The sequence below is a fragment of the Astatotilapia calliptera genome, chromosome 6, assembly GCF_900246225.1.
Source record: "Astatotilapia calliptera chromosome 6, fAstCal1.2, whole genome shotgun sequence".
Taxonomy (NCBI): domain Eukaryota; kingdom Metazoa; phylum Chordata; class Actinopteri; order Cichliformes; family Cichlidae; genus Astatotilapia; species Astatotilapia calliptera.
Window position 1 is genome coordinate 35,822,486 of NC_039307.1, and position 21,729 is coordinate 35,844,214.

General features: G+C 39.9%; 1 protein-coding gene across 1 annotated transcript; it reads right to left on the reverse strand.

Annotated features, from left to right (window-relative positions):
* Positions 1–12,302: 12,302 nt before the first annotated feature.
* LOC113024687 (mitoferrin-2-like) lies at positions 12,303–21,221 on the reverse strand. Its single transcript, XM_026171954.1, has 4 exons — positions 20,723–21,221; positions 16,345–16,573; positions 15,954–16,010; positions 12,303–15,535 (listed from the first exon to the last, which is right to left on the reverse strand). The coding sequence occupies exons 1-4, from the start codon at positions 21,056–21,058 to the stop codon at positions 14,955–14,957; spliced, it is 1,203 nt and encodes a 400-aa protein (XP_026027739.1). The 5' UTR covers positions 21,059–21,221; the 3' UTR covers positions 12,303–14,954.
* Positions 21,222–21,729: the final 508 nt, after the last annotated feature.

A 21,729-nucleotide genomic window follows, 5' to 3' on the forward strand; every position in this document is an offset into this window, starting at 1 on the left:
TGTGTTGGAAAAATCAAAAAATATGTGGATTATCTCAATGGCTTAATGGACTGACATCTATACTATCTATGGAGAAAATAACTTATACATTAAGGAATAAACTGGACAAGTTTTGGGCGCTATGGTCTAAATACTACAACTTTCTGGAGAGCTGCAACGTATACACTGTGGACTTAACAGCCTGAAACTCTAAGTTGATTTGTATATCTGTCCTTCCCTTTTGTTATGGTTTGCTTTATTTTTGTTTCTATTATTATGTTGTTTCTGTTGTTGTTGTGGTTTTGTTTTTATTTATTTATTTTATTTTACTTTTACTTTATTATTTTTTATTTATTATTTTATTTATTTAATTTATATATATATATATATATATATATATATATAATATATATATATATATATATATATATATATATATATATATATATATATATATATATATATATATATATTTTTTTTTTTTTTTTTTTTTTTTTTTTTTTTTTTTTTTTTTTTGCTCACGGTGCATCATGTAAAACCGGTTAAAACCAATAAATAAATGTTTAAAAAAATGCAATGAGCTTAATGACCTCTGATTGTGTAGTTTACTTGTACAAAATTGGAACAAAAAAAATTCAGCCAGTACATCATCCATTTCTTGAGTAGGTTTCTGTAGATGGTCACATTTAATGTGTGAAATCCTTTAAAATTGAAATGGAAAATCATTTTTTAAAAGCACAATGTAAGTTGTTGTTTTTTTAACAGATCTTTTTAATGTATTTACTTTTTAATGTGCAGCATCTTCAAATGAGTGCATATTACTTTCAGATGAGTTTATTTTTTGTGAGAATCATGGCGTTACTTTCAGTGAGAGCATGAAAATACTTGCTCACTAATAAGAATATAATGACATATCACAACACGCTGACAGCCCAGAAACATCCTTCTAATTCATGTTGTAGTGGTTCCTTCACCTGTGGACTCTTCATGGTGCAGATGTAAAGTTGCAGTACGTCAGCAGCTAGCTGTAGAAGAAGAGCAAATATAAACATAATTTTCTTCTTTATTTCCCTTTTTGTTGGTGAGATCTTTTCAAATGCACAGCTTCTTTACAATTTGTCACTAAATGGGTCAGTTAGCTGTAACGCCAAGTCTATCATGTTTTTTGATGCTTGACTTTTGAGATCTCTATTTCAAAAAGGCTGTAGCAAAAATGACACCAATTAAAACTCATATATGCAAATTGATTTAATTTTTTAAAGAAAATCTCCAGTTTGAAAAAAAATTGCATTTTTGGCAATTATTTCATGGTTCGGGGTTAATGTGCAATTGTTCTATAAATAAAAAGGTAAATAAAATAAAAACATTAATGTGCCACATAGATGTATGAATGAAGACAGAAAAAGGAGGACAGGAGAAGATGATGAGTAATTATTTTAAAGTTAAGGACGGCTTAGCAAGTGGCATTTTAAATCCTACTGTCATATAAATCATTTTAAAGTTTTTAAATCTTTTTTTTACCTATACATGACGTGTTCCTGAACAATGTTTTTGTAAAATATCCTGCAAAAAAAAAAGTAAAACCCAAAAACATATTCTTATTCAAACTTTGCTTGTAAAGTCAGTCTGTTGCTCAGTCAGTCTGTTGGCCTCATCTCTGTAGTCCGACTCAAGGGGGGATGAGTCGGACTACAGAGATGAGGTCAACAGACTGACTGAGTGGTGTTCAGTTAACAACCTCCAACTGAACACCACGAAAACTAAAGAACTTATCTTGGACTTCAGGAAGGGCAGAGCAGACCCGGCCCCACTTTACATTCACGGGAGCTGTGTGGAGAGGGTACACTCCATGAGGTTTCTGGGCGTGCAGATCTCTGATGACCTCTCCTGGACTGCAAATACCACGGTGGTGGTTAAAAAGGCCCAGCAGCGTCTCCACTTTCTGAGAGTGCTCAGGAGGAACAACCTGGAGGAGAGGCTGCTGGTGACATTTTACAGAGCCACCATAGAGAGCATCCTAACGTACGGCATAACAACATGGTATGCAGGGTGCTCAGCTGCAGACAGGAAAGTACTGCAGAGGGTCATCAACACAGCCCAGAAGATCACTGGCTGCTCTCTGCCCAGCCTGGAGGTCACTGCAAACTCTCGGTACCTCAGCAGAGCTGGCAATATCATCAAGGACCACTCTCACCCCAGCAACCAACTGTTTGAACTATTATGGTCAGGTCGATGGTATGGTCACATAAAACCAGGACAAACAGATTCAGGGATAGCTTCTTTCCCAGAGCTATCACCGTAGTAAATAAGCACAAAAACAATTGAACCTATTCCATACCGTCACTGTCATTATATTATGCTGCTATTCATACTGTCATTATATTAATGCTGCTATCCTGTATATATTGTACATAATATTGTTTGAGTACTTACGATTGTTTTTTTGTACTTTTTATATTTTACATTTATATTTATTATTGAAACTTGCACCAAGGGAGTGGCACTCCAGTTTCGTTGTACTCTGTACAATGACAATAAAGGCTATTCTATTCTATTCTATTCTATTCTAAATAGATGATATCAATTTCCATTTAAGATGATGACACTCATTAGATTCACTCAGTATTTTACTTTTTTATACTTTATACTTTGCTTTATACTGTCAAGAAGTTGCAGCAAGTGAAACATCGGCTCATATTTTGTTTAATTCAGTTGGCTCAACCAACAAAGAGCTGTTAATATTGCAGTACCAGGACAGGTCAGCTGATCACAATCTTACAAATCAAATTATTATGTGACTTATTTCTAAATAATTCTTTTGCTACACCCATTTTACACCAGTCCAGTCCTCTGCCATGAAAGTGGCTACTCATAAAAAATAAACTTGCATCTGAAGTAGTTGCTTGTCTCTCTTGCATTCAGTCATTTTCTCAAACCTGTACCTGTCTATGACTTATCTTTACTGATGTGTGGATTAAAGTCTGCTAGCCTGTTTAATCTGTCTCTGTGCTGACGACAGGCAGTCCAAAACTTAATTAAATCATAAAGTTCATGAAGTTGGATTGATTGTCTATAGACCTCCAAGACAGGATTCTATCAAGGCACAGATCCGGGGAAGGGTATAGAACAATTTCACTGAAAGTCCCAACGAGCAAAGTGGGATCCATCCAGGCCAGACAGAAGCCACTCCTCAGTAAAAGGCAAATTACATCCTGCATATAATTTCCAAAAGGCATCTGAAGGATTATGAAAAAAAATTCTCTGGTCTGATGAAATAAAGATTGAACTCTTTTGCCTGAATGCCAAGCACCATGTTTGGAGGAAAACCACTGCTTATCAACTGGCCAATACCATCCCTACAGTGAAGCATGGTGGTGGCAGCATCATGCTGTGGGAATGTTTTTCAGCAGCAGGAACTGGGAAACCACTCAGGGCTCGGGTAAAGAGGACTGGACAGACATCCTCAGTGATAACTTGCCCCAGAGTGCCAGGCCCAGCCAGAACCCAGACTTGAAGCTGATTGAATATCTCTGGAGGCATGTGAAAATACTCCTCATCCAATCTGAGGGAGCCTGAGAGGTTCTGCAAAGAGGAATGAGAGAATCTGCCCAAAAATAGGTCTTCAAAGGAGCTTCAACAAAGTACGAGCAAAGGATGTGAAAACCTACATGAGATATTTTTGTTTTTTATTTTTAATAAATTTACAAGAAATTCCAGCAAATGTTTTTCCCTTTGTCATTATGGAATACTCTGTGTAGCCCTTTGAGGTGAAAAATGAATTGAATCCATTTCAGCATAAGCGTGTATCATGACAAAATGGAACCAGTGAAGCACTGTGAATACAGCCTGATTCTGACACGTTACACTGAAGTCTAATCATAAGACTGCAGATAATTTATTGTTTGATGGAAGAGTTGTGAGGTAAGTAGCATCCATCCAGGGTCGCAGGAGACTGAAACCTGTCTCAGCACCTACCTCCTGGAATTTTGCCAATCCGTCGCACAAGGAAAGTCCTGGTTTTGCAGGATAACTTTCCTGGTTCAAGTTTTGGCTCTACTTTTTTTGGCTCATATTTTTTGGCACTACGGCTGCATCACTGGATTGGCTCTATTAAAGCTCAGAGGGCTGCACTTTTTCACACTAGGCTGTGACATTTCACAGCAAAATTAGTTCATGTTAGTGTGATGAAAATGATCAGTTCACTCGTAGGGGTGAAGTAATTCTGCACTAATCTTTCATGTCAAGTTCAAATTGGGCAAACTTAAACACATGAATTTAAACTGTAGAACAACAGTAAGTTATCTTGACAGCACTGACCTATGAGGTAAAGCTGGAGAGTTCAGAATGGGGAAAGAGGTTATTAGCTTTTTTGCAGTATTTACTTTTATTTTCTATATGTGAAAAACAGTTTACAGAAAGCGCTGAGACAGAAGTCCCGTACAAAAGATAACAATCTACAAGAGCTTTTTCCATTTTGGAGTTCTTTTTCATTAAAGGTCCACACTGTAGGGCTAAAGTTAACCAACGTTCAAGAGAAAAACAAGCAAGAAAAAAATTACATAGATTACATAGAGAATGTACTGAAAACGTATGATGTTGCAGCAAAACTATGCTTTTATTAAAACAACTGCTGAATAGCACAAGAGACTCCTGTGTGCTCATCTTGCAGCCTGTGGGAGTTCATCTTTAAAATGAGCTATCCACCAATTGAAAAGATGACACCTACAAGCTCTAGTGAATAAGTGCTCTTGGGAGACTGCACAGTGTCTTCTCAGTCTGTCAGTTCATGTAATGCTTACTGACGTCAGTGTAATAGATTTTGCAATGTGGATGTTTGCAAATGTCTTTTTAACTGGTTTCCCGTGTCCTGGGGTGGGAGACGGGATGAAGGCCAGCCAAAAGAACGGCTTTGGCTCGTCCATCAGCCCGAGATATCTAAATATTTATGCTGTGATCCACATTTATCCATTCACTGGTGCAGCTTTCTGGGTCTAAAACGTTATGTTTCTGGGAAGATACACGAGTATACGGTGTTTATCCAATGCAACCCACTGAGATTTATCCTAAACTGTCAGGGTTTACAATAACACACATAAATTGTGGTGTGTGTGTGTGTGTGTGTGTGTGTGTGTGTGTGTGTGTGTGTGTGTGTGTGTGTGTGTGTGTGTCACTAAAAATCATTAGAATCATTAATTCCAGTTCTGCACCAGCTGGGAAAATCAGGACAGGAAAAGAGAATGAAGTAATACGTCAACATCAGCTGATGTCCAGGTGTTGCTGATAAAACTCAACCTGATGTCTTTAAAAATTTTAATTACAAGTACATGATGATGCTTAAATGCTGCACAGTAGTTTACCTTTGTACAAAGTGCGTGCAAAATCAAAAAAGATAAGCCAGTGGGGAGATTAAGTGTTAAAATTAAGTAATCCCAGTCAAGGCACTTTTAACATACAAAACCTTTCAGCATGCTGTTGGTTTTTGGTTGTTTTGTGTGTTTGTTTGTTTTTTAATAATTTGAATTTAAATGCAGGTTTAAAGTCTTGGCAAATAAATGCATTCTTTGCACTTACATTTTTTTGCGCTACCTCCTGAGTTACAGCCACTCTGCATAATTGCATTTTCAACCTAAAATCCCAGTGGGAATAATTACAATGAGCCTACATCATCACACTGTTCAATGATGACAGGTGCCATTCTCATCATGGTTAAGCCATCAAAATCTGCAGATCTCATACTAAGCGGGTCTCTTACGTTGTCCCTCCACCTCTTGCTGCTCCATGGAAGGAGACACGGTGCAGGTTCACACAGCTGAAGTGTGTTTTATTAAAAAGAAAAGGAAAATCAAATCCAGTCCTTGATTGGTAAATCAAGAGGTAGAGCAATAAGCTGAGGGTGCTATTACAGCTGGTCAGAGGAGAAAAAAAAAGCCTCAGCTGTTAAAACTAAACAAAACTGTCATGTTCATGTTTGCAAAACGTAAAAATATTATTTCAATTTACTTAAAAGATTTCTGTTTTCATTTGAATCTACACTGTAAACACCAAAGGCTTCTGAACATCTGTTGTTTGTGTTGAATCCGTTTAGTTTTATTATGTCTGGGAAGCTGCAGTTACTTTGTTCATTCATATTGTTTATACTGGTAAACTATCGGTATAGTCTACCAGTCTTACACTCCTCATCGCTGTAATTTCTATCATCATCACTGAGGTTGTAATATTTGCTGCTGAGATCCACACAAAACAGTACATAAAAGAAGTAAAGAAAGAAAGAAATGGAGAAGGTATTTTATCGCATACACACAGGTCACACTTCAGGGTTTCTTTAAAGCTGTGAAAAATCATTCAGTTTGGCTTGACTTTTATTTTGCTTGACGACAGGTTGACAACACAACATGCAATCATAATTGTAAGTCTGGAACACACAGCATAATTGTATTAACGAGCCACTTCATTAAGTACACCTGTTCAACTGCACGTTAATGCAAATGTCAGTAACGTGCGCTAATCCAATGCGGATATGGTCATGTGGATATGGTCAAGACACCCTGCTGACATTCCAGTGTTGAGTCAACAGGACGGCAACAGTAACTCAAATAACAGCTTGTTGCAACCAAGCTATGCAGAAGAGCATCTTTGAATGCACAACACATCCAGCCTTAAAGCAGCAGAAGACCACACTCTGCATATGCCATACCTGTCAGCCAACAGCAGGAAACTGAACCTACAGTTCACACAGGTTTACTAAAACTGGACAGCAGAATATTGGCCTGGTCTGATGAGCCTCAATTTCTGCTGCGACAGTCATATGGCATAATTAACATGAAAGCATTGATCCATTCTGGATCCAGCAGTTCAGGCTGGTGTGGGTAATGTAATGATGTGGGGTTTTATTTTTGCACACTTTCAGCCAATTGAGCATTGTTTAAACACAACAACCTACCTAAGTATAGATCAAGTCGCCCCTATCTGGTGTGTACCCATCTTCTGATGGCTGCTTCCAGCAGGATAATGCACCATTATCTCAAACTGGTTCATTGAACGCAACAATGAGTTCACATAAGGCCTCCACAGTCACCAGATCTCAATCATGGATGTGCAACTAATAAATCTGCACCAAAATTCCTGACGAGTGTTTCCGAAGCTTTGTTGAATCTGTGCCACAAAGTATCAAGTTGTGAAACCAAAAAGGAGGTCCAACTCAGTGCTAGCAAGGTGTACCTAATAAAGTGGTTGGCGATTGGATTGTGTGTTTTCTTGAACTAACAGAAGTCATGCAAACACACAACCCAGACTGTGAAATCAATCTTGTATAACAGATCTTCTTTGTTTTAATATTTGCGTGTAGCATGATCCAGGCAGGAGGGGGAAGTTGCAATAATGATGAAAAAGAAGTGGGCACTTATACAGCGCTTTCTCCAAATCTGTGTTACAAAGTGCTTCACAGGAACAGCACTATATTAGAAACCAAGGCTAATGAGAAAGAAAAGAAAAAAAATGTTCACTTATCTTTTAAAAATGGACCAAATATGCTAAATTGCCAGTTTTCAGAGTGGATGTTGCATATGAAGGCAAACATATCTGTGAACTTATATTTATCATCCTCAGTGGGTTTTAGGGAGTGTTCTTCTGCACACTTCCAGGTGTAAAACAGGTGCAGAGCAGCCCCCACACTGCCAAAAGAATTATGATTAATACTGTTTATATCAATTGCTACAGTTGTGTGAAGTGTGCCATTGTCTCTGTTTGTATGACCTGCAGGCGGAGCGTCACCGATGGAGAGATTAGAAGCTCATCCCACATTTACACATCACTGTCACATCGTTTATCAAGCGAGAGAAAGAGTGTGTTGTTAGACCAAATCTCTCCTCCGTCTGTCCTTTTTCACCCAAATACACTCACACATGGGTGACTGGTTGAGGGATTTGCAGAATGTGAGCTGGGTTTAAGCCACCTCGTTTGTCTTTTCATCTACGCACACGCCTGATGTTGACCTTGGCTCTGACCAGACCTGCTGCCGTGTGCCCGGAGTGACCTCACTTGCCAAGACCTTCCTGTCCAACTTAACAGATCCCCTTACATCTCACGGCAATGATGCCGAAAAAGAACAATGGAGGGAGAAAAGGGATGGTAGGGGGTAAAGCGAGATGAGAGACATGAAGAGACAACATTTTAGCTTGTAGGCCACAGGGAATGACAACAAACATGGGGGCTGGAGTGAAACGGGATCTGCGCAGGGAAGGTGGAGGAGCTGCTTTCTGTCAGTCAGCTTAATCTGGACCACCTCCTGCAGTAAAAAGGTTCATTACTCAAAGTGAAGAGGACGTCCTATGTGTGTTTCATGTATTCCAGAATGATGATTTATGCCATTTCTTTGTTGGCCCTTCATTATTTCTTATTAACAAAATTTCCTGCAAGCCAAAGATCATGAAGATGGTTTCAGAATGTTCATTTTACTTATTTTTAAGCATTCACAACAAACATTAGCAGAAAACAGGTAAATAAAAGATGCAGACCACATTTTCCATCGATTTTGTTCTAATTTATGTGCACAATAACAAATTAAGTTGGGGGTTTTTCTGTTTTATTGCAAATGTACATCCAGCATACTAACAATATATTGCCACACCTCCTTTGTAGAAGTTGTGCTATAGAAATGATGAGTTGAGATGAGAAACCCTTTATGTATCCCTTATTTGCTCAACGTGAAGTTTTGTTTTCATGAATCACTTCCACTATCATGCTACTCCCCACACTCCCCTCTCCCAAACATCACTTAGTGTAGTTTAATATCCAGATTCTCACAGCTCTGATATCTCTCACAATCCCATTTCAAATGATGTTCAGTCAAATAAAAGTGATTCTGAAAACATCAAATGTTCTCTCACTCTTACTTAAACATTTTTAATCTTATAATTGAGAAGCTAACAGGTCCAAATTAGCATCCAGACTCCTACCATAGAGCCATCTGATGGAAAACGTGAACAGCCCAGTTGGACACACAGACCTCTGTGCTCCAAAATATGTAGATTCTGTTCAGATTTAATGATACAATTACAGATGAGCAATGTCATGTGACCTAATGAACCCATCTTAACAACTTCATATAAATGGTAAATGGCCTGTATTTGTATAGCGCTTTACTAGTCCCTAAGGACCCCAAAGCGCTTTACACATTCAGTCATCCACCCATTCACACACACATTCACACACATATTCACACACACATTCACACACTGGTGATGGCAAGCTACATATAGTAGTTTGTTACGTAAGGTTTCATTTTCCATGGGCTGAAGGACTGCTGGCTTCTCTGCTTAGACTCCTGCCCCCATGCCCTGAACCCAGATAAACCACACTAAACAAATGGACGGATGAATGGATGGATGATGTTCCCACAATCTGTTCCACTATTGCATTACTTCTCAAACTTGGAACATGTTTTTTTTTCATTCACCAAACCTCTCCAGTGGTTTAGCGTCATACAAATATTTTTTTTTATCTTTTTAAAACTTTGAATGGGTAATCCATGCTTTTATGCTTTTATTACATCCCAGCTGGACTATTGCAACTCCTTATATGTTGGAGTTAACCAGACCTGCCTTGCAAGACTGCAGTTGGTCGAAAATGCTGCAGCTTCTGAAAAGATGTGAACATATTTCCCCCATGCTTGCCCGTCTTCACTGGCTCCCTGTTCACTTCAAAATTGATTTAAAAAGGTTATTGTTGACTTACAAAGCCCTGAATGGACAGGCTCCTGGGTATTTAGCCTTATACGCCCTCTAGATCTCTTAGATCAAATTATCTTTTGCTTTTAGCCATACCAAGGTCGAGGCTGGTTCACAGAGGCAATCGAGCGTTTGGGGTCGTAGTGCCTAAACTGTGGGATAATCTACCCTCACATCAGACAGGCTCCTACTGTCAATCTTTTAAAATCTTATCTTAAAACACCTTTTTTTTCTCACTGGCTTTTAATACAGTAGGAGAGTTATTTGGTATTTGATGTTTGTTACTAATATTATAAGTTACTTTACTAGTTATTTTGTATTTTTGTACAGCAATTTGGGCAACTTTGCTGTTATAATTAAATGTGTTATATAAATAAATAATAAATAATAAATGATACAACTTTGATTTCAAAGAGGCTGGGACACTGTTAAAAGCATATAGTGCAGTGATTTGACAGACATTTAAATCCTGTGTATAACTAAAAATAGCACAGAGACAACAGATCATATGATAAACACAGAGGAGACCATTGCTTTGAAAGTGCTGTGTCTTCCTTGATGCTATCAGTTGATCAAAAACACGGAGATTCTTTTATCAGTTCGCAGGTCTTTACTACAGAGCCACACTGTTGGATTATGTGCAGAATGCATTTGCCGTTATTTTCCTGTAATAAACAAGAGCTTCTGTGGTGAAGATGTCCTCTGGCTGCCAGCTTGTGTATTTGAGGTGATGACACCATCACACATTACCTATGCCATGCTTATTAACCCACAACTCAAAACAACTTTTACATTTTAAGCTTGTATGTTCAAGAATTCCCACAAATAACATTTCTGTTAAACCAGTCCAAATATGTGCACCTCGTGCCTCCATCTATAAAACACCTAAGCAGCTGAAATGCAAGATTTACTTTCCATGGATTTCGCTTAGCTTTGTGTCCTGATGTCAAGCCAGATGGTCCCACTTCTCTTTAATCCATGGAGACTTGACAATGAAGATTTCCAGAAGAAAAATGAATAAGAATTCTGATTTTGATTTGTGAGACCACAGAAAAGATTTCCACTTTACCACAGTCCATCATAGACGGGCTCTGACGAGCCAAAGCAGCCTCTGGATCTTGTCCATATATGGTTTTTCTTCACATGGTTGCAGGGCCTTAACTTGGCGCACCAAAATGTCAAGCAGCTAAAAATCCTGCATCGAGCAAGACTTGGAAAACAGTTTGCTTTTGAATCTCCAGCTTTTTCTCAAAGAACTCAGAAACCAGCCAAATGAATTTCACATTGTAAAGCACATTTCAGGGAGTTTTGTGGTTTTTGTTTTTCCGTATTATCAACATGAATGTTTTTACACTGTAAGCAAAAGGAGAGAAAAAAAACATACCTCATGTTATAATACAGACTTATGATTACTGAGAGAGAGAACAGTGTGTGGAGGTGGAAGAGCCAGTAGGATCACACCTCGAATTACTGAACTTCTGGTACCATTCCCTCGTGAGCATGAGTTGAACAGTATTGTACTGCAGAAAGTAGTGTGTTGCTACAAAACTGGTGAGAAAAAGGCAATTAACAATGGAAGAGAGACAGACCATCACAACACTTAAAAATAGGTGGTAGGTGTTTCCTACAGAGAAATAAGTCTGTTTCCTTTACCATCAAAAGACTCTCAGAAACTGGGCAAACTGACAGGAAGAGGTCTGGCAGGCACAAACCACTATCAAGCACAGCTTAATAGTGGTCGTAGTAAACAAGTCTGTTTCAGCTGTGAAGAGAAGACTTCGAGCTGCATGTTTGGCAGCAAGAAAGCCATTGCTAAGATGTCACAATAAGACAAAGAGGCTTGCCTGGGCCATGAAACACCGACACTGGACTACTGAAGACTAGAAAAAGGTCATATGGACTGATGAATGTGTGTTGAGTAGGCGAAAGAATGGTTCCACAGTGGGTGGCATCAACTGTCAACCATGGAGGAGGAAGTGTGATGGTCTGTGGCTGTTTTGCTGGATCCAGGGTTGGTGACTTGTACAGAGTGAGAGGGCCCCCTGAACCAAAACAGCTACCAGAGCATTCTGCAGCACCATGGTATACCCTCTAGTATGTGCCACAGTCCTCATACCTAAACCCCATCGAGCTAGTTTAGGATTAACTGGACAAAAGAGTGAAAGCAAAGCAACCTACAGGTGCCGCATGCTTATGGGAACTTCTGCAACAGATATGGGAAGAACTTTATGAACATTTCATTTCTATTGTCGAAAGAATGCCACGGGTGTGTTCAGCCGTTATATTTGCCAAAGGTGGCTACTTTGATGAGTCAAAGGTTTAGAATACATCTTGGTCTAAGAAATTGATTCCATCATTTCTTTTCAACTGCAATTGCTTATTTGTGCAATGAGACATTAAACTGTATAATTTTCAATAGAAAAACTGGAAAAATTGGGGTGTTATAAAAGTTTGGACCAGTAGAGAGTGTGTGCGTGTATCAGTCAATACCAAAAGAGGGTATCTCTATCGATGAATAGTCTCCAGACTGTGCACATACTGAAGCGGAGTGTCGATGTTGTAATGTGAGGGTGAGGAAAAATAAGACCAGCAGACACATTGATAGCCTCAGCGCTTGGCGAGCCAGCACCAAGAGAAGTCCCTGCTTCTGCGAGGAGCTGCCTTAGCGAGTTTATTTACAAGTCACAAAATACAGGCGACTCTTTCAAAGTGCGCACAAGCGTTCCACATTAGTGTTGCTATTTGACAAACCATCAGTTCATCCCCTCTACTGCTCAGTCTTTGGTTTCCCAACTTTGAAACGTGAGGATCAGTCCCACAATCACACTCAAAATACTCTTTACCTATTTATTTTGTTCCACAGATACATAAGGTGTCGCTGCTCTTAAAATAATACAGTTTGGTTTTTCCCCTATCATCCAGGTGAGGATTTTGTGCACTACAAAAACTTGCATTTTTACAGCACAGTTGACAAAACTCACAGTTCAAATTTATATCATTCAGCATAGAAGTCAGCCTCATATTTGGAGCTTTAACAATCTATTTATGCATGTTAGTAAAAAATTTTTTTTTAGATTTATGGCTTCAAAAACATTAAATCTATATCTGTTATACAGTGATCTCTGTAGTAGTTGTGCGTGGCTGTATAGCGGCTAACTGTAGGCGTGTATTTAAATAGTTGCCCCGGTTTCTCTTTATTTTCCAAAGTTGCTTTTCTGCACTAAATATGACAACAACTTTTAAGTTTTTCAAGTGCTGGAAAAACAGAAGAAAAATAAATCATGACTGCAGTGATATAAAAACTGTTACCTTATTTGTACAGCTTCTACTAAAGATACGGTTTTCCGCACATCCACGTGTGATAATGAGGGCAAAAAAAGGTTTAAAAATCCAGAAGCCCGGTCTCATGGCTGCAACAGAAAAAGCACTTTTCTAGAGCAAAGACATGAAGTGACACGATGACCCTGGCAAAGGAAATAAAAAGTCCAATAAATTCATACTTTTTTCCTCCTCAAACTGTTTTTCCAATTAAAGGACAACAGCTGTGCTAAGATCAAATAAACTCAGTCACAACTGACCTCCAAAACAATGTAGTTTACACGCGCGCACACACACACGTTCCACTCAAGCGCTAAATCTTCGATCCAAACCCAATTCTGTTTTCCAAAACAGAAACAACAATCTGTGTGTCACACACGTGACAGAGAGGGTTAGGTAAAATAAAGGTGATCCCACACTAAAGTCACTTATTTTGAGCCAAGCATTACTGTACATTTGACAGTACTGATTCAGTAACCCAACACTGTGCAAAAAGAGGACATCACAACATTGCACAACACTTCCTTCAAAGGAACTCTGTGGACATGAACCAGAACAAAGTTTTGATCCGGAGGAATCAAATGTCTGCATCTGATGAACCTGCACCTGACCTGGCCTCAAAACACTGCTCTGCCGGATGTCCCTCAAAGTTATTCAAGGCTGTGAGCTACGAAGCTCAAGTTCTTGTTTTAAAAGTTTCATCTAATCTCCAATTGTCCTCAAGTTTTTAGGATGGCAATTAAACACTGCACCCCCCTGTGGTCAGAGGGTGCAATGGCAGTAACGCTTTTAACCATCCCCCCCCAACATGTGCAGTCAGGAGATGTGTCTTAACTAAGCCACAGTGCAGCTCTTAAGTAACTTAACCTGCTGAGATTTAAGGCCATTCTAGCATCTTCCCATCAGTGTGGGACTTTTTACCCTTTCTGGGGTATTTATAAAATGTTACAATCAAAACCAAGTTCATTAGGAGTATAAACACCCTCAAACTAAAGCTCAAAGCCATCACTTCAACCTGAGTCTTTTTTTTCCCCCAAACATACATAAGAGTCAGGGGGGTTGGGGGGTCCTTAACGGGTGGGACCAATCCAGACTTAACTTCAGTGTGTTAGCAGTGCTTCCCACACACTGATGGTGACTCGTTCAAGGGTTTATTTATTCATTTATTCTCTGGTCATTTGAGAGAACAGCACCTTAGCCAATTTACCAGTGGTCCCTCTCACTTATTTAGAAAGTTGATTTTCTGATAACTATGCCATTGTGCTGGTTATCAATATCATTAAGCTACTTCTTAAAGGATGAACACAAATTTACAGTTTCTGGAGTTTTGCAGCTGTCGGCTCCAGAGACCCATCGGGATTGAGGCGGAGTCTCATTGGCGATGCAGCTGATTGCACCAAAGTTTATGGTGTCATGAGTTAGTGGGCAAAAAAATATCTGTAGAGGTGTTAATAATTTGTTAAACAAAGGGTACATGGAACTCTCTAGCAGTAGACGCTCTCTGCCACAACTAGAAACAACATCTGTGGGAAACACTGCTCAGCCACAACAAATGATTTCCTTTCTGGATGCCCATGTTGAGAGTTTGTTGGGTCAAACACTAATAAAAGTAAAAAAAACAACAACAAAAAAAAACTCAAAGAAAATTGGAACCAGAACCTGTTATTTCAGGGCAATCTTCTTGCAGATGGACATCTGCCAACCCTCTATAATGAGAGGCTACTTTTGTTGGTTGTAAATGTAGTCACCCGCTTTGAATTAGAACAGATATCATAATTGATATCAGTAAACAAGATGATAACTGACTTTCTGCTCAAAGAATCAGAAAGAATTTTTTAACCTTCAGATGTTCAGAAATCACCACCCATAACAGTGATTGCTACGGTGCAAAAAACCTCTGAAATGCTAATACCCAGTCGTGTTTCCAGGCGTTTATTTGTCTCCATCCCGATCTCCATGCAACCTTCTCTCATGCTGCCGTTTAGTGAGGATGTATTTGAAGAACTCGTAGACAGACCAGCTGATGGCAGTAGAGGGCATCTGGTAGATGACCCGGGCTTGGACGCCTTTAAAAAAGGCTGGAAAGCCTCCCATCCTGTACACCGTCCGAAAAGCCTCGCCCAGGCCAGAGATTTGGCGGCTGCCAGAGGCCGACGCAACCGCTCCAGCTCCCGTCGCTGCCTCTGCCTGGATCACGTGAATGGCCCGAGTCTCCTGCGTGTTGAGAAGGGTCTTGCAGACATCGAGGGGGGTAGTGGCAGCAGCAGCCAGGGCTCCAGCAAGAGCACCGGAAACAACGTGGGAGGAAGGGTTGTACTGTCTGTGGGGGTTGAGAAGCTCCTGCAGGTACTCATAGGTCATGAAGTGGAGCACCTGGAAGGGCACGTTCATCGTGAGCTGGGTGGTGTAGCTGCGGTAGAAAGCAGCTGGGCCCTCGTGTCTCAGCAGAGAACTCACACAGTCCACCACGCCACGATAAGGTGAGTTAAACATCTGCATTCGCTGCTTCACAACTAAAAGAAAAAGACAGGACACAGCTTCCTCAATCACATTCAATAACACCTGATCAAGCACGTGTTTTCTATGATCTAATGACCATTTCTTATCAATCCCTCCAATCATATTCACACAAAATTAATTGTTCACACAGAACAAAATGTTAGCCTTCTCAAGTAAACGCATAACTCCGTGTGACTGTCATCATCAGACTGGTCTGTTGTAAAAAGCTCTTTTATTGTCTGCAGCTTGAGCCTGTAGCTCCACCAAGTGTCCTAATCACAGAAACACCACGTGGTCTATAATGACCTGAAGTAGGCGGAGGTTCTTTAAGTAGGTCAACACCAAGTCTTTACTGTGCAGAATACATCACATGTGACTGCGTGCACATCAGCTAAGCTGACATAAGCAAAGAGATGGAGGAGGAGAGTTTACCTTCAGCTGGGTTCATGATGGCATCGTGCAGCACTGTGGCCATGCAGCCCGCCACTCCTGCACAACAGACAAAAAAAAAAAGTTTTAACCACAAGATGTCACTGACTCTCCAAATATTTTGAACACATTACAAGGAGTGTGTTAAAAACGTTAGCATAACTGGCTCTAGTTTAATTTAAAAAAAAAATAATTTAATCAATCAAACAATCAAACTGACAATAATAAACAGTCACAGAGTCAAGTGTAACTTCCTTCTACCAAATTCTACTGAATTCATTTCCTGTTTCTTTATTCTTCTGTTCTTTAAAATAAAGAAAGAAAAAAGAAAACACAATCAAACTTCTGCACCATTGATTATAAGTCAAAGTTTGCTGACTGGGAAACATCTTACCATTGGCAAAGTGGCTGTTGGTGCCAGGATGTATAGCGTCACTGAGCGAGAACTTTATCTTCTCATAGCACGCGAAGTAGAGAGCATGGGCAGGCCCCGCCCCCACTGCCAGTACATTCACGCCTCTGATCGGCCTCCACACGCCCTCAGTCTGTACAATCTGCCGCAGGGCATCCATCACGTTCCTGTAGCGTGCGCCCGGCTCTGGGTGCAAGCTCTGCATGCGAGTCTAAGGTAATGGGGAGGAAAAAAAATTTGAAAAGAATAAATAAATAATGTTGCAATCTGTATCCCACCTTTTAACGTTCTGGGTGGGAATAATAAGTATTTTTAAAATAAATACAAACTTTTATTTAAGCCCACTCAATTTTATAAACACTTGGAATTGGATATTGTGATATTTCTTGTTCAAAGTTAACAGGCGTACTTTTGCATTCTTGCAGAAAAGATGCAGAAGAACAAAGAGAACAAAAAACAAACAAGGAAAAAAATAAAAATGGAGGAAGTGTTACAGGGCCCCTTTCTGTCAGCATAACCATTATAAACACTTATCCCTCTGTCAGGGAAACCTGAACAGCTAACAGGACATTTGGCGCAGTAGGCAAGCACTCATGTAAATGATAAATTTTAGGTTCGTCTATTCTGTTTGTGGTTCTTACTATGTTGGGTATTTGATGCTGCAGTTCCTGATGCAACACAAAGTTACTTTAATCTTTAGAAGAGGCTCTTGCGTTTTGAAAACTGCAGCTTTTTAAAATGACGACAGTATAGGAAGCCTGTCATAAACAACAAAACCCACAACTCCTAATATAGTAAAGGATTGAGACAAATGATGTTGGATGACAAAGATGACGCGGTTTCACTTCTGTGTCCAAATATCATGCAGTATGTGTCATTTTAACAGCCTTTTCACTGGAAATCATCCAATGTTTATGGAAGTACATATCACTGTAGAAAATGTAACTAGATCTGAGTTCAATCAGTGTTTTTGCCCATGAATGAGTACTACTGTTCACTGGTGGACAATAAATGAATCTGACCACCTAAGTAACAGACAGGGATGTGCGTGACAAGTCGACCAATCATCGCTATTGTCACTAGTCAGCATCACATATACTAGTTGTTTTTACTTCACACCCAATGCTGGTAAATAGTTGTGTAATAGTTGTGTCCTACTGTTATGCAGCCATCTGCCACCAGAGGGAGTGTTGTTGTTGAGAAACACTATAAATCCCTCAATCTCGGCCTGATCTTTTGTTAATGCTATCATTGAAAGTTTAATTAAAAGGCGAAAGAATAAGACTGTGGATATGTGCTTTCGCTGTAAGGCGAACTAGGCTTTCTCTTAGCGATAGTGTGAGGAGTTCAGTCATTTGGGAGGGGCTCAGAGTGCAGCCGCTGCACTGCCACACCAAAAGGAGGCAACTGAGGTGGGGTAAGGTGTTCCGACTGGGCCTTTCTTACTGGGACTAGGCCCCAGGGTAGACCTGAGACTTGCTGCCCATGCCTAGTAACAGATTGCCAAAGCAATGAGCAATATTTTCAGCCCCCTAACATGTCACAATCCTAGGTTTTTCCAGCTGCTTTACAGAAGAGCAGAGAGCACATCTTCCTCTTGGAAAAATGTTCACATGGACTTTCCCGGTTTGTGCTTCTGGGAAACGATAACGCACACAGAATGTGCTCATCCATCCACAATGTGAGCGGTGCATTCAAGACTGTTGTAGAACGTCCACGTCCTCAGCACTGAGCAGCAAACAACAGCAGCAGCTGGTAGTGAAAAAAATGACAACAGTTCACCGGTTTATGTATTCAGCCTTACTTCACTGTATACCACTAACTCACTAGTGTCATATTTGCCCTGCAAAAGAGCAAATGCCACCTCTGCTATCAAAGCAATCATCTCTGACGGCCTGATGTAGCAACCTGGCAGCTGTTGCTAGGTTGCTACATTACCCTAAAAAACATTAAAATCTACCAACTAGATAGACAGGGTAGCTTTGTGCAAACAGTCAAAGGGCAAGGTCAATTGTAGATACTGAAGAAACTACAGCAGTGCTTCCTTTTAAAGTCTGATTAAATGGATCAGAGGTTTGTAACATTTTGCAACATATTTCACCATTTTTTCAAAAGGTTTTTTTAATGGTTCACCCAGGAAAAAGTCTGCATTTGTTTTTTCCCTAGCTTAAAATAGACGTTTATGTATGAAAAAGCTCAAACTATGTGTCGATTGAGTAAATAAAACTCGCTTACAAAAAAAAAAAAAAAAAAAAGAATTCCTGATATTATTTTGGTGAAAGAAACTTCTTTCACCAAAACAGATTAGTAAGATAATGCTTTCTGCCTGCCTTCAAGCAATGAAGAAACAGACACTGAATTTAGTGAGAAGAATAGACTGAAGCATAACGATCAGTACTACATAAAGATGCTGGCCAGCTACGTATGATGGCAGCAGGAAACAGGTTGTGAAAAAACAAACCTTAGCAGTAAAAGGAAGTTGTCTTTAAAAGTTTACTGTAAAGAAAATCCAAAGTTCCTTCAGACAAAAGATATTCAACCACAAAGTTTTGTAATCCACTTCCTTCTACTTCAGCTTTGTTGCTGGAAGAGCGACACAGTCTTGAGACACATAAGGCCAGGAAAGGCTTACGAAATTCTCAACTTAAAGTCTTCTTTATAAATTAAAACACCCAAAGCACATGTAGCTGACATCCTACCAGGAATGACATTAGGTCTGAATGTTAATTGCTCTATGTTTTTGTTAAAGGCTTTCTAAAAATGAGGAAGTGATCAACATCATTTTTTACCAAATGTTGCTCAGTTAAAATGACCTGCACAGGACTTGTCACTGCAGCAGATTGCACATTTACATCCTTGTTAATAAGAATTTGGAATAACCACAAATCTGCAAGTCAAAACATTTTCAACAAACATCTGCTGATCATGGTGTGATTCTGATGAAAGGTCCTGCAAGGGAAAGCTTGAGCTTGTTTTCACCAAATCTTCAACTTGGAATTTATAGTGAATAAGCCTTTTGTTTGATTTACCACCGCTATAAGAAACCACAGAATTACTGCTTCTTTATCTCCTGATACAAAAAGGAAATAACAGGCCGCATACTGAGCACTAAGCTTACAAAGGAAGACACTGTCTTGATTGCTGAAATGCTTTTTGACTGCTAAGATTTGACTAGTCAGTTCCTCCTCTAATCCTTAAATCTACTCAACTTTTCTAGCTAAAGCATGGGACAAGCAGCTGTTCACAGTTGGCACAGACATTTATATCATAGGAAGACATGGTTAGAAAATCCTAAACCATCGAGTTATTCTGAGAAAGAAGCCTGTGCACAGGGCCACACCCTCTTCTGCCAAGGAGTGCTTCATTTAACTAGTGTGTCATTGACTTTTGCTCCAGTGACTAATGACCCAAATGAGTTACTCAGTTACTACAGCCAACTCTTCACCGTGGTTTTTTGACAGTTTCTGCAAAGTGTTTTCCCAAAGTAAAGCAAAGAGTGATGAATGAATGAATGAATGCTTTATTGGCCATATGCAGGTTGCCCCACAGAGGTTGTCTACAACCATAAAGGTAGCTCCAACAATGCAAATGAATGAAAGCAACAACTGTCCCCAGTATCGCTTCCGTTTAGTCCTCTACGGTTACGTCTTTGATATCAGACTTTGACCATATGTGAACTCCAAAGTTAATTCTAAAATCTCGCCTGTTGGATTTTCTTCGGGATTACTTTTACGATACTAACCATTTACTTAAAACGTAGCACAATTGAAGGCTTTGGACAAAGCAACACAAAATGTCCATGGAGTTAATGGGTTAAGTGATAACTTTCTTTAAGTGTATCGGGACCCGTGGGAAAGTAGTGCTGTGTAGCAAGGTGTAAATTTACGAGTCCACTTGAAATTGAAAAAAGAAAACACACCAAAAATGCACATTTCAAACCCTGTGCGATAAAGGATGCATGTTAGGGACAAACTTTAACAATCTGGGACAAACTGAGGTGCCGGTTACCACACTAACGGCACCTCAGTGAGCTACTATCAAGCCTAACACATCAGTTATCTCTCCAAATCAAAGCTAGGTAAAGGTAAACATACACACTAACATTAAGCTTCCCACTGCGTCCGCCTGAGAATCCTGAGTTTTATAATTTTAGGTTTAGGTAACGTAGCTGATTTAACTGACCTCTGTTAGCAAGGTTACCCCCTGTTAGCTTGTAAGCTAGCGTTAATCGAGCTCAGGCTTGTAAAGAGGCCTGCGTCAGATTCGGCTTTATACAACCAGTTGCTACCCTCAATGCTGCAAAAACAGAGCACGACAAACTTTAAAACTCGTAGCCTATTATATTCCATCGCTCTTATACCTTGACACAGTCGACGGGATACATAACGCAGTGCTCCATGATTCCAGCAACGGCACCTGCCAACATGTGTGTGCTGGTGGATACTCCTTGAGGCAGTCCTTCATAGTCTATTTCTGTCTCGACAGAAGTCAAGGTCTCCAGAGTAGACCGATGTGACACCGAGACAAAGTCCTGTTCCCCCGCCATTCTGGATGAGACATGAAATCCTCCCGATGTTCCCAGCAGTCTGCCGCCCAACCATCGAATCTCTGCCCTGGCTGCAGGGCCAGTGACCCGGCTATCGACGCCCGCTGCTTCCACCGACGTTCGCCGGGACATGAAACCATCCGCTTCCATTCAGGTAAGTGACTTTAGTCCTACTGATATGGACAAATCCGGCGGTTGCCTGTTGGCGCGTTCTTCCCGGCAGCTTATGAATGCAGGCCGGGGATAGAAAGTGCGCGGCAGCCAGCTGCAGAGAGACCGGGAACCAGGAGGAAGGATGGGTTGGTTGTGAGTGTTGCACGCCAACAAATGAATTTGATTCGCTAGACTAGCTGTCAATCATAGACAGTTCGCTCCAATTAGCCAGTTTGGGCTGGGCGGGTAGGTAAAGTGGGTGGAGTTTAAATCTCGTCTTTTGTAACTTCTTTTTATCACGCGTATGGGCCTGCTGGAACGGGACGTCCCAGATTACGCATCAACGTAGACTTGAACGAAACACATCTACACTTAAAGTTAGGGCATTTGTGGGATTTCTTTTATTTTTCTTTAATACTGATATGTTTACTTCAGCAAAAGGGTATATTGTTTTTTTACATGACAAAATCATATGTCATATGGACTTTTTGATCTGGAGAAAACACAACTTACTGATTTTTCAAGATAAAATAAACAGTCTTTGATTAAAAAAAAGTCTATAAAATGTTATAGACATATTATTATTGTTATTAATATTGCTAGTGTATGATCGTACATACACACTCTACGATAGTCTGATGTATTTTTAATATTATGATTTTAGTTGT

What these genes read in the sequence shown, in the direction of transcription:
- LOC113024687 (XM_026171954.1), bottom strand. Translation starts at nt 21,058, where the DNA reads ATGGAAGCGGATGGTTTCATGTCCCGGCGAACGTCGGTGGAAGCAGCG. An exon ending in ATCCCGTCGACTGTGTCAAG is followed by an intron (nt 16,574 to 20,722) that starts GTATAAGAGCGA and finishes CCATTACCTTAG; the next exon opens with ACTCGCATGCAGAGCTTGCA. An exon ending in CATCATGAACCCAGCTGAAG is followed by an intron (nt 15,536 to 15,953) that starts GTAAACTCTCCT and finishes TTTTTCTTTTAG; the next exon opens with TTGTGAAGCAGCGAATGCAG.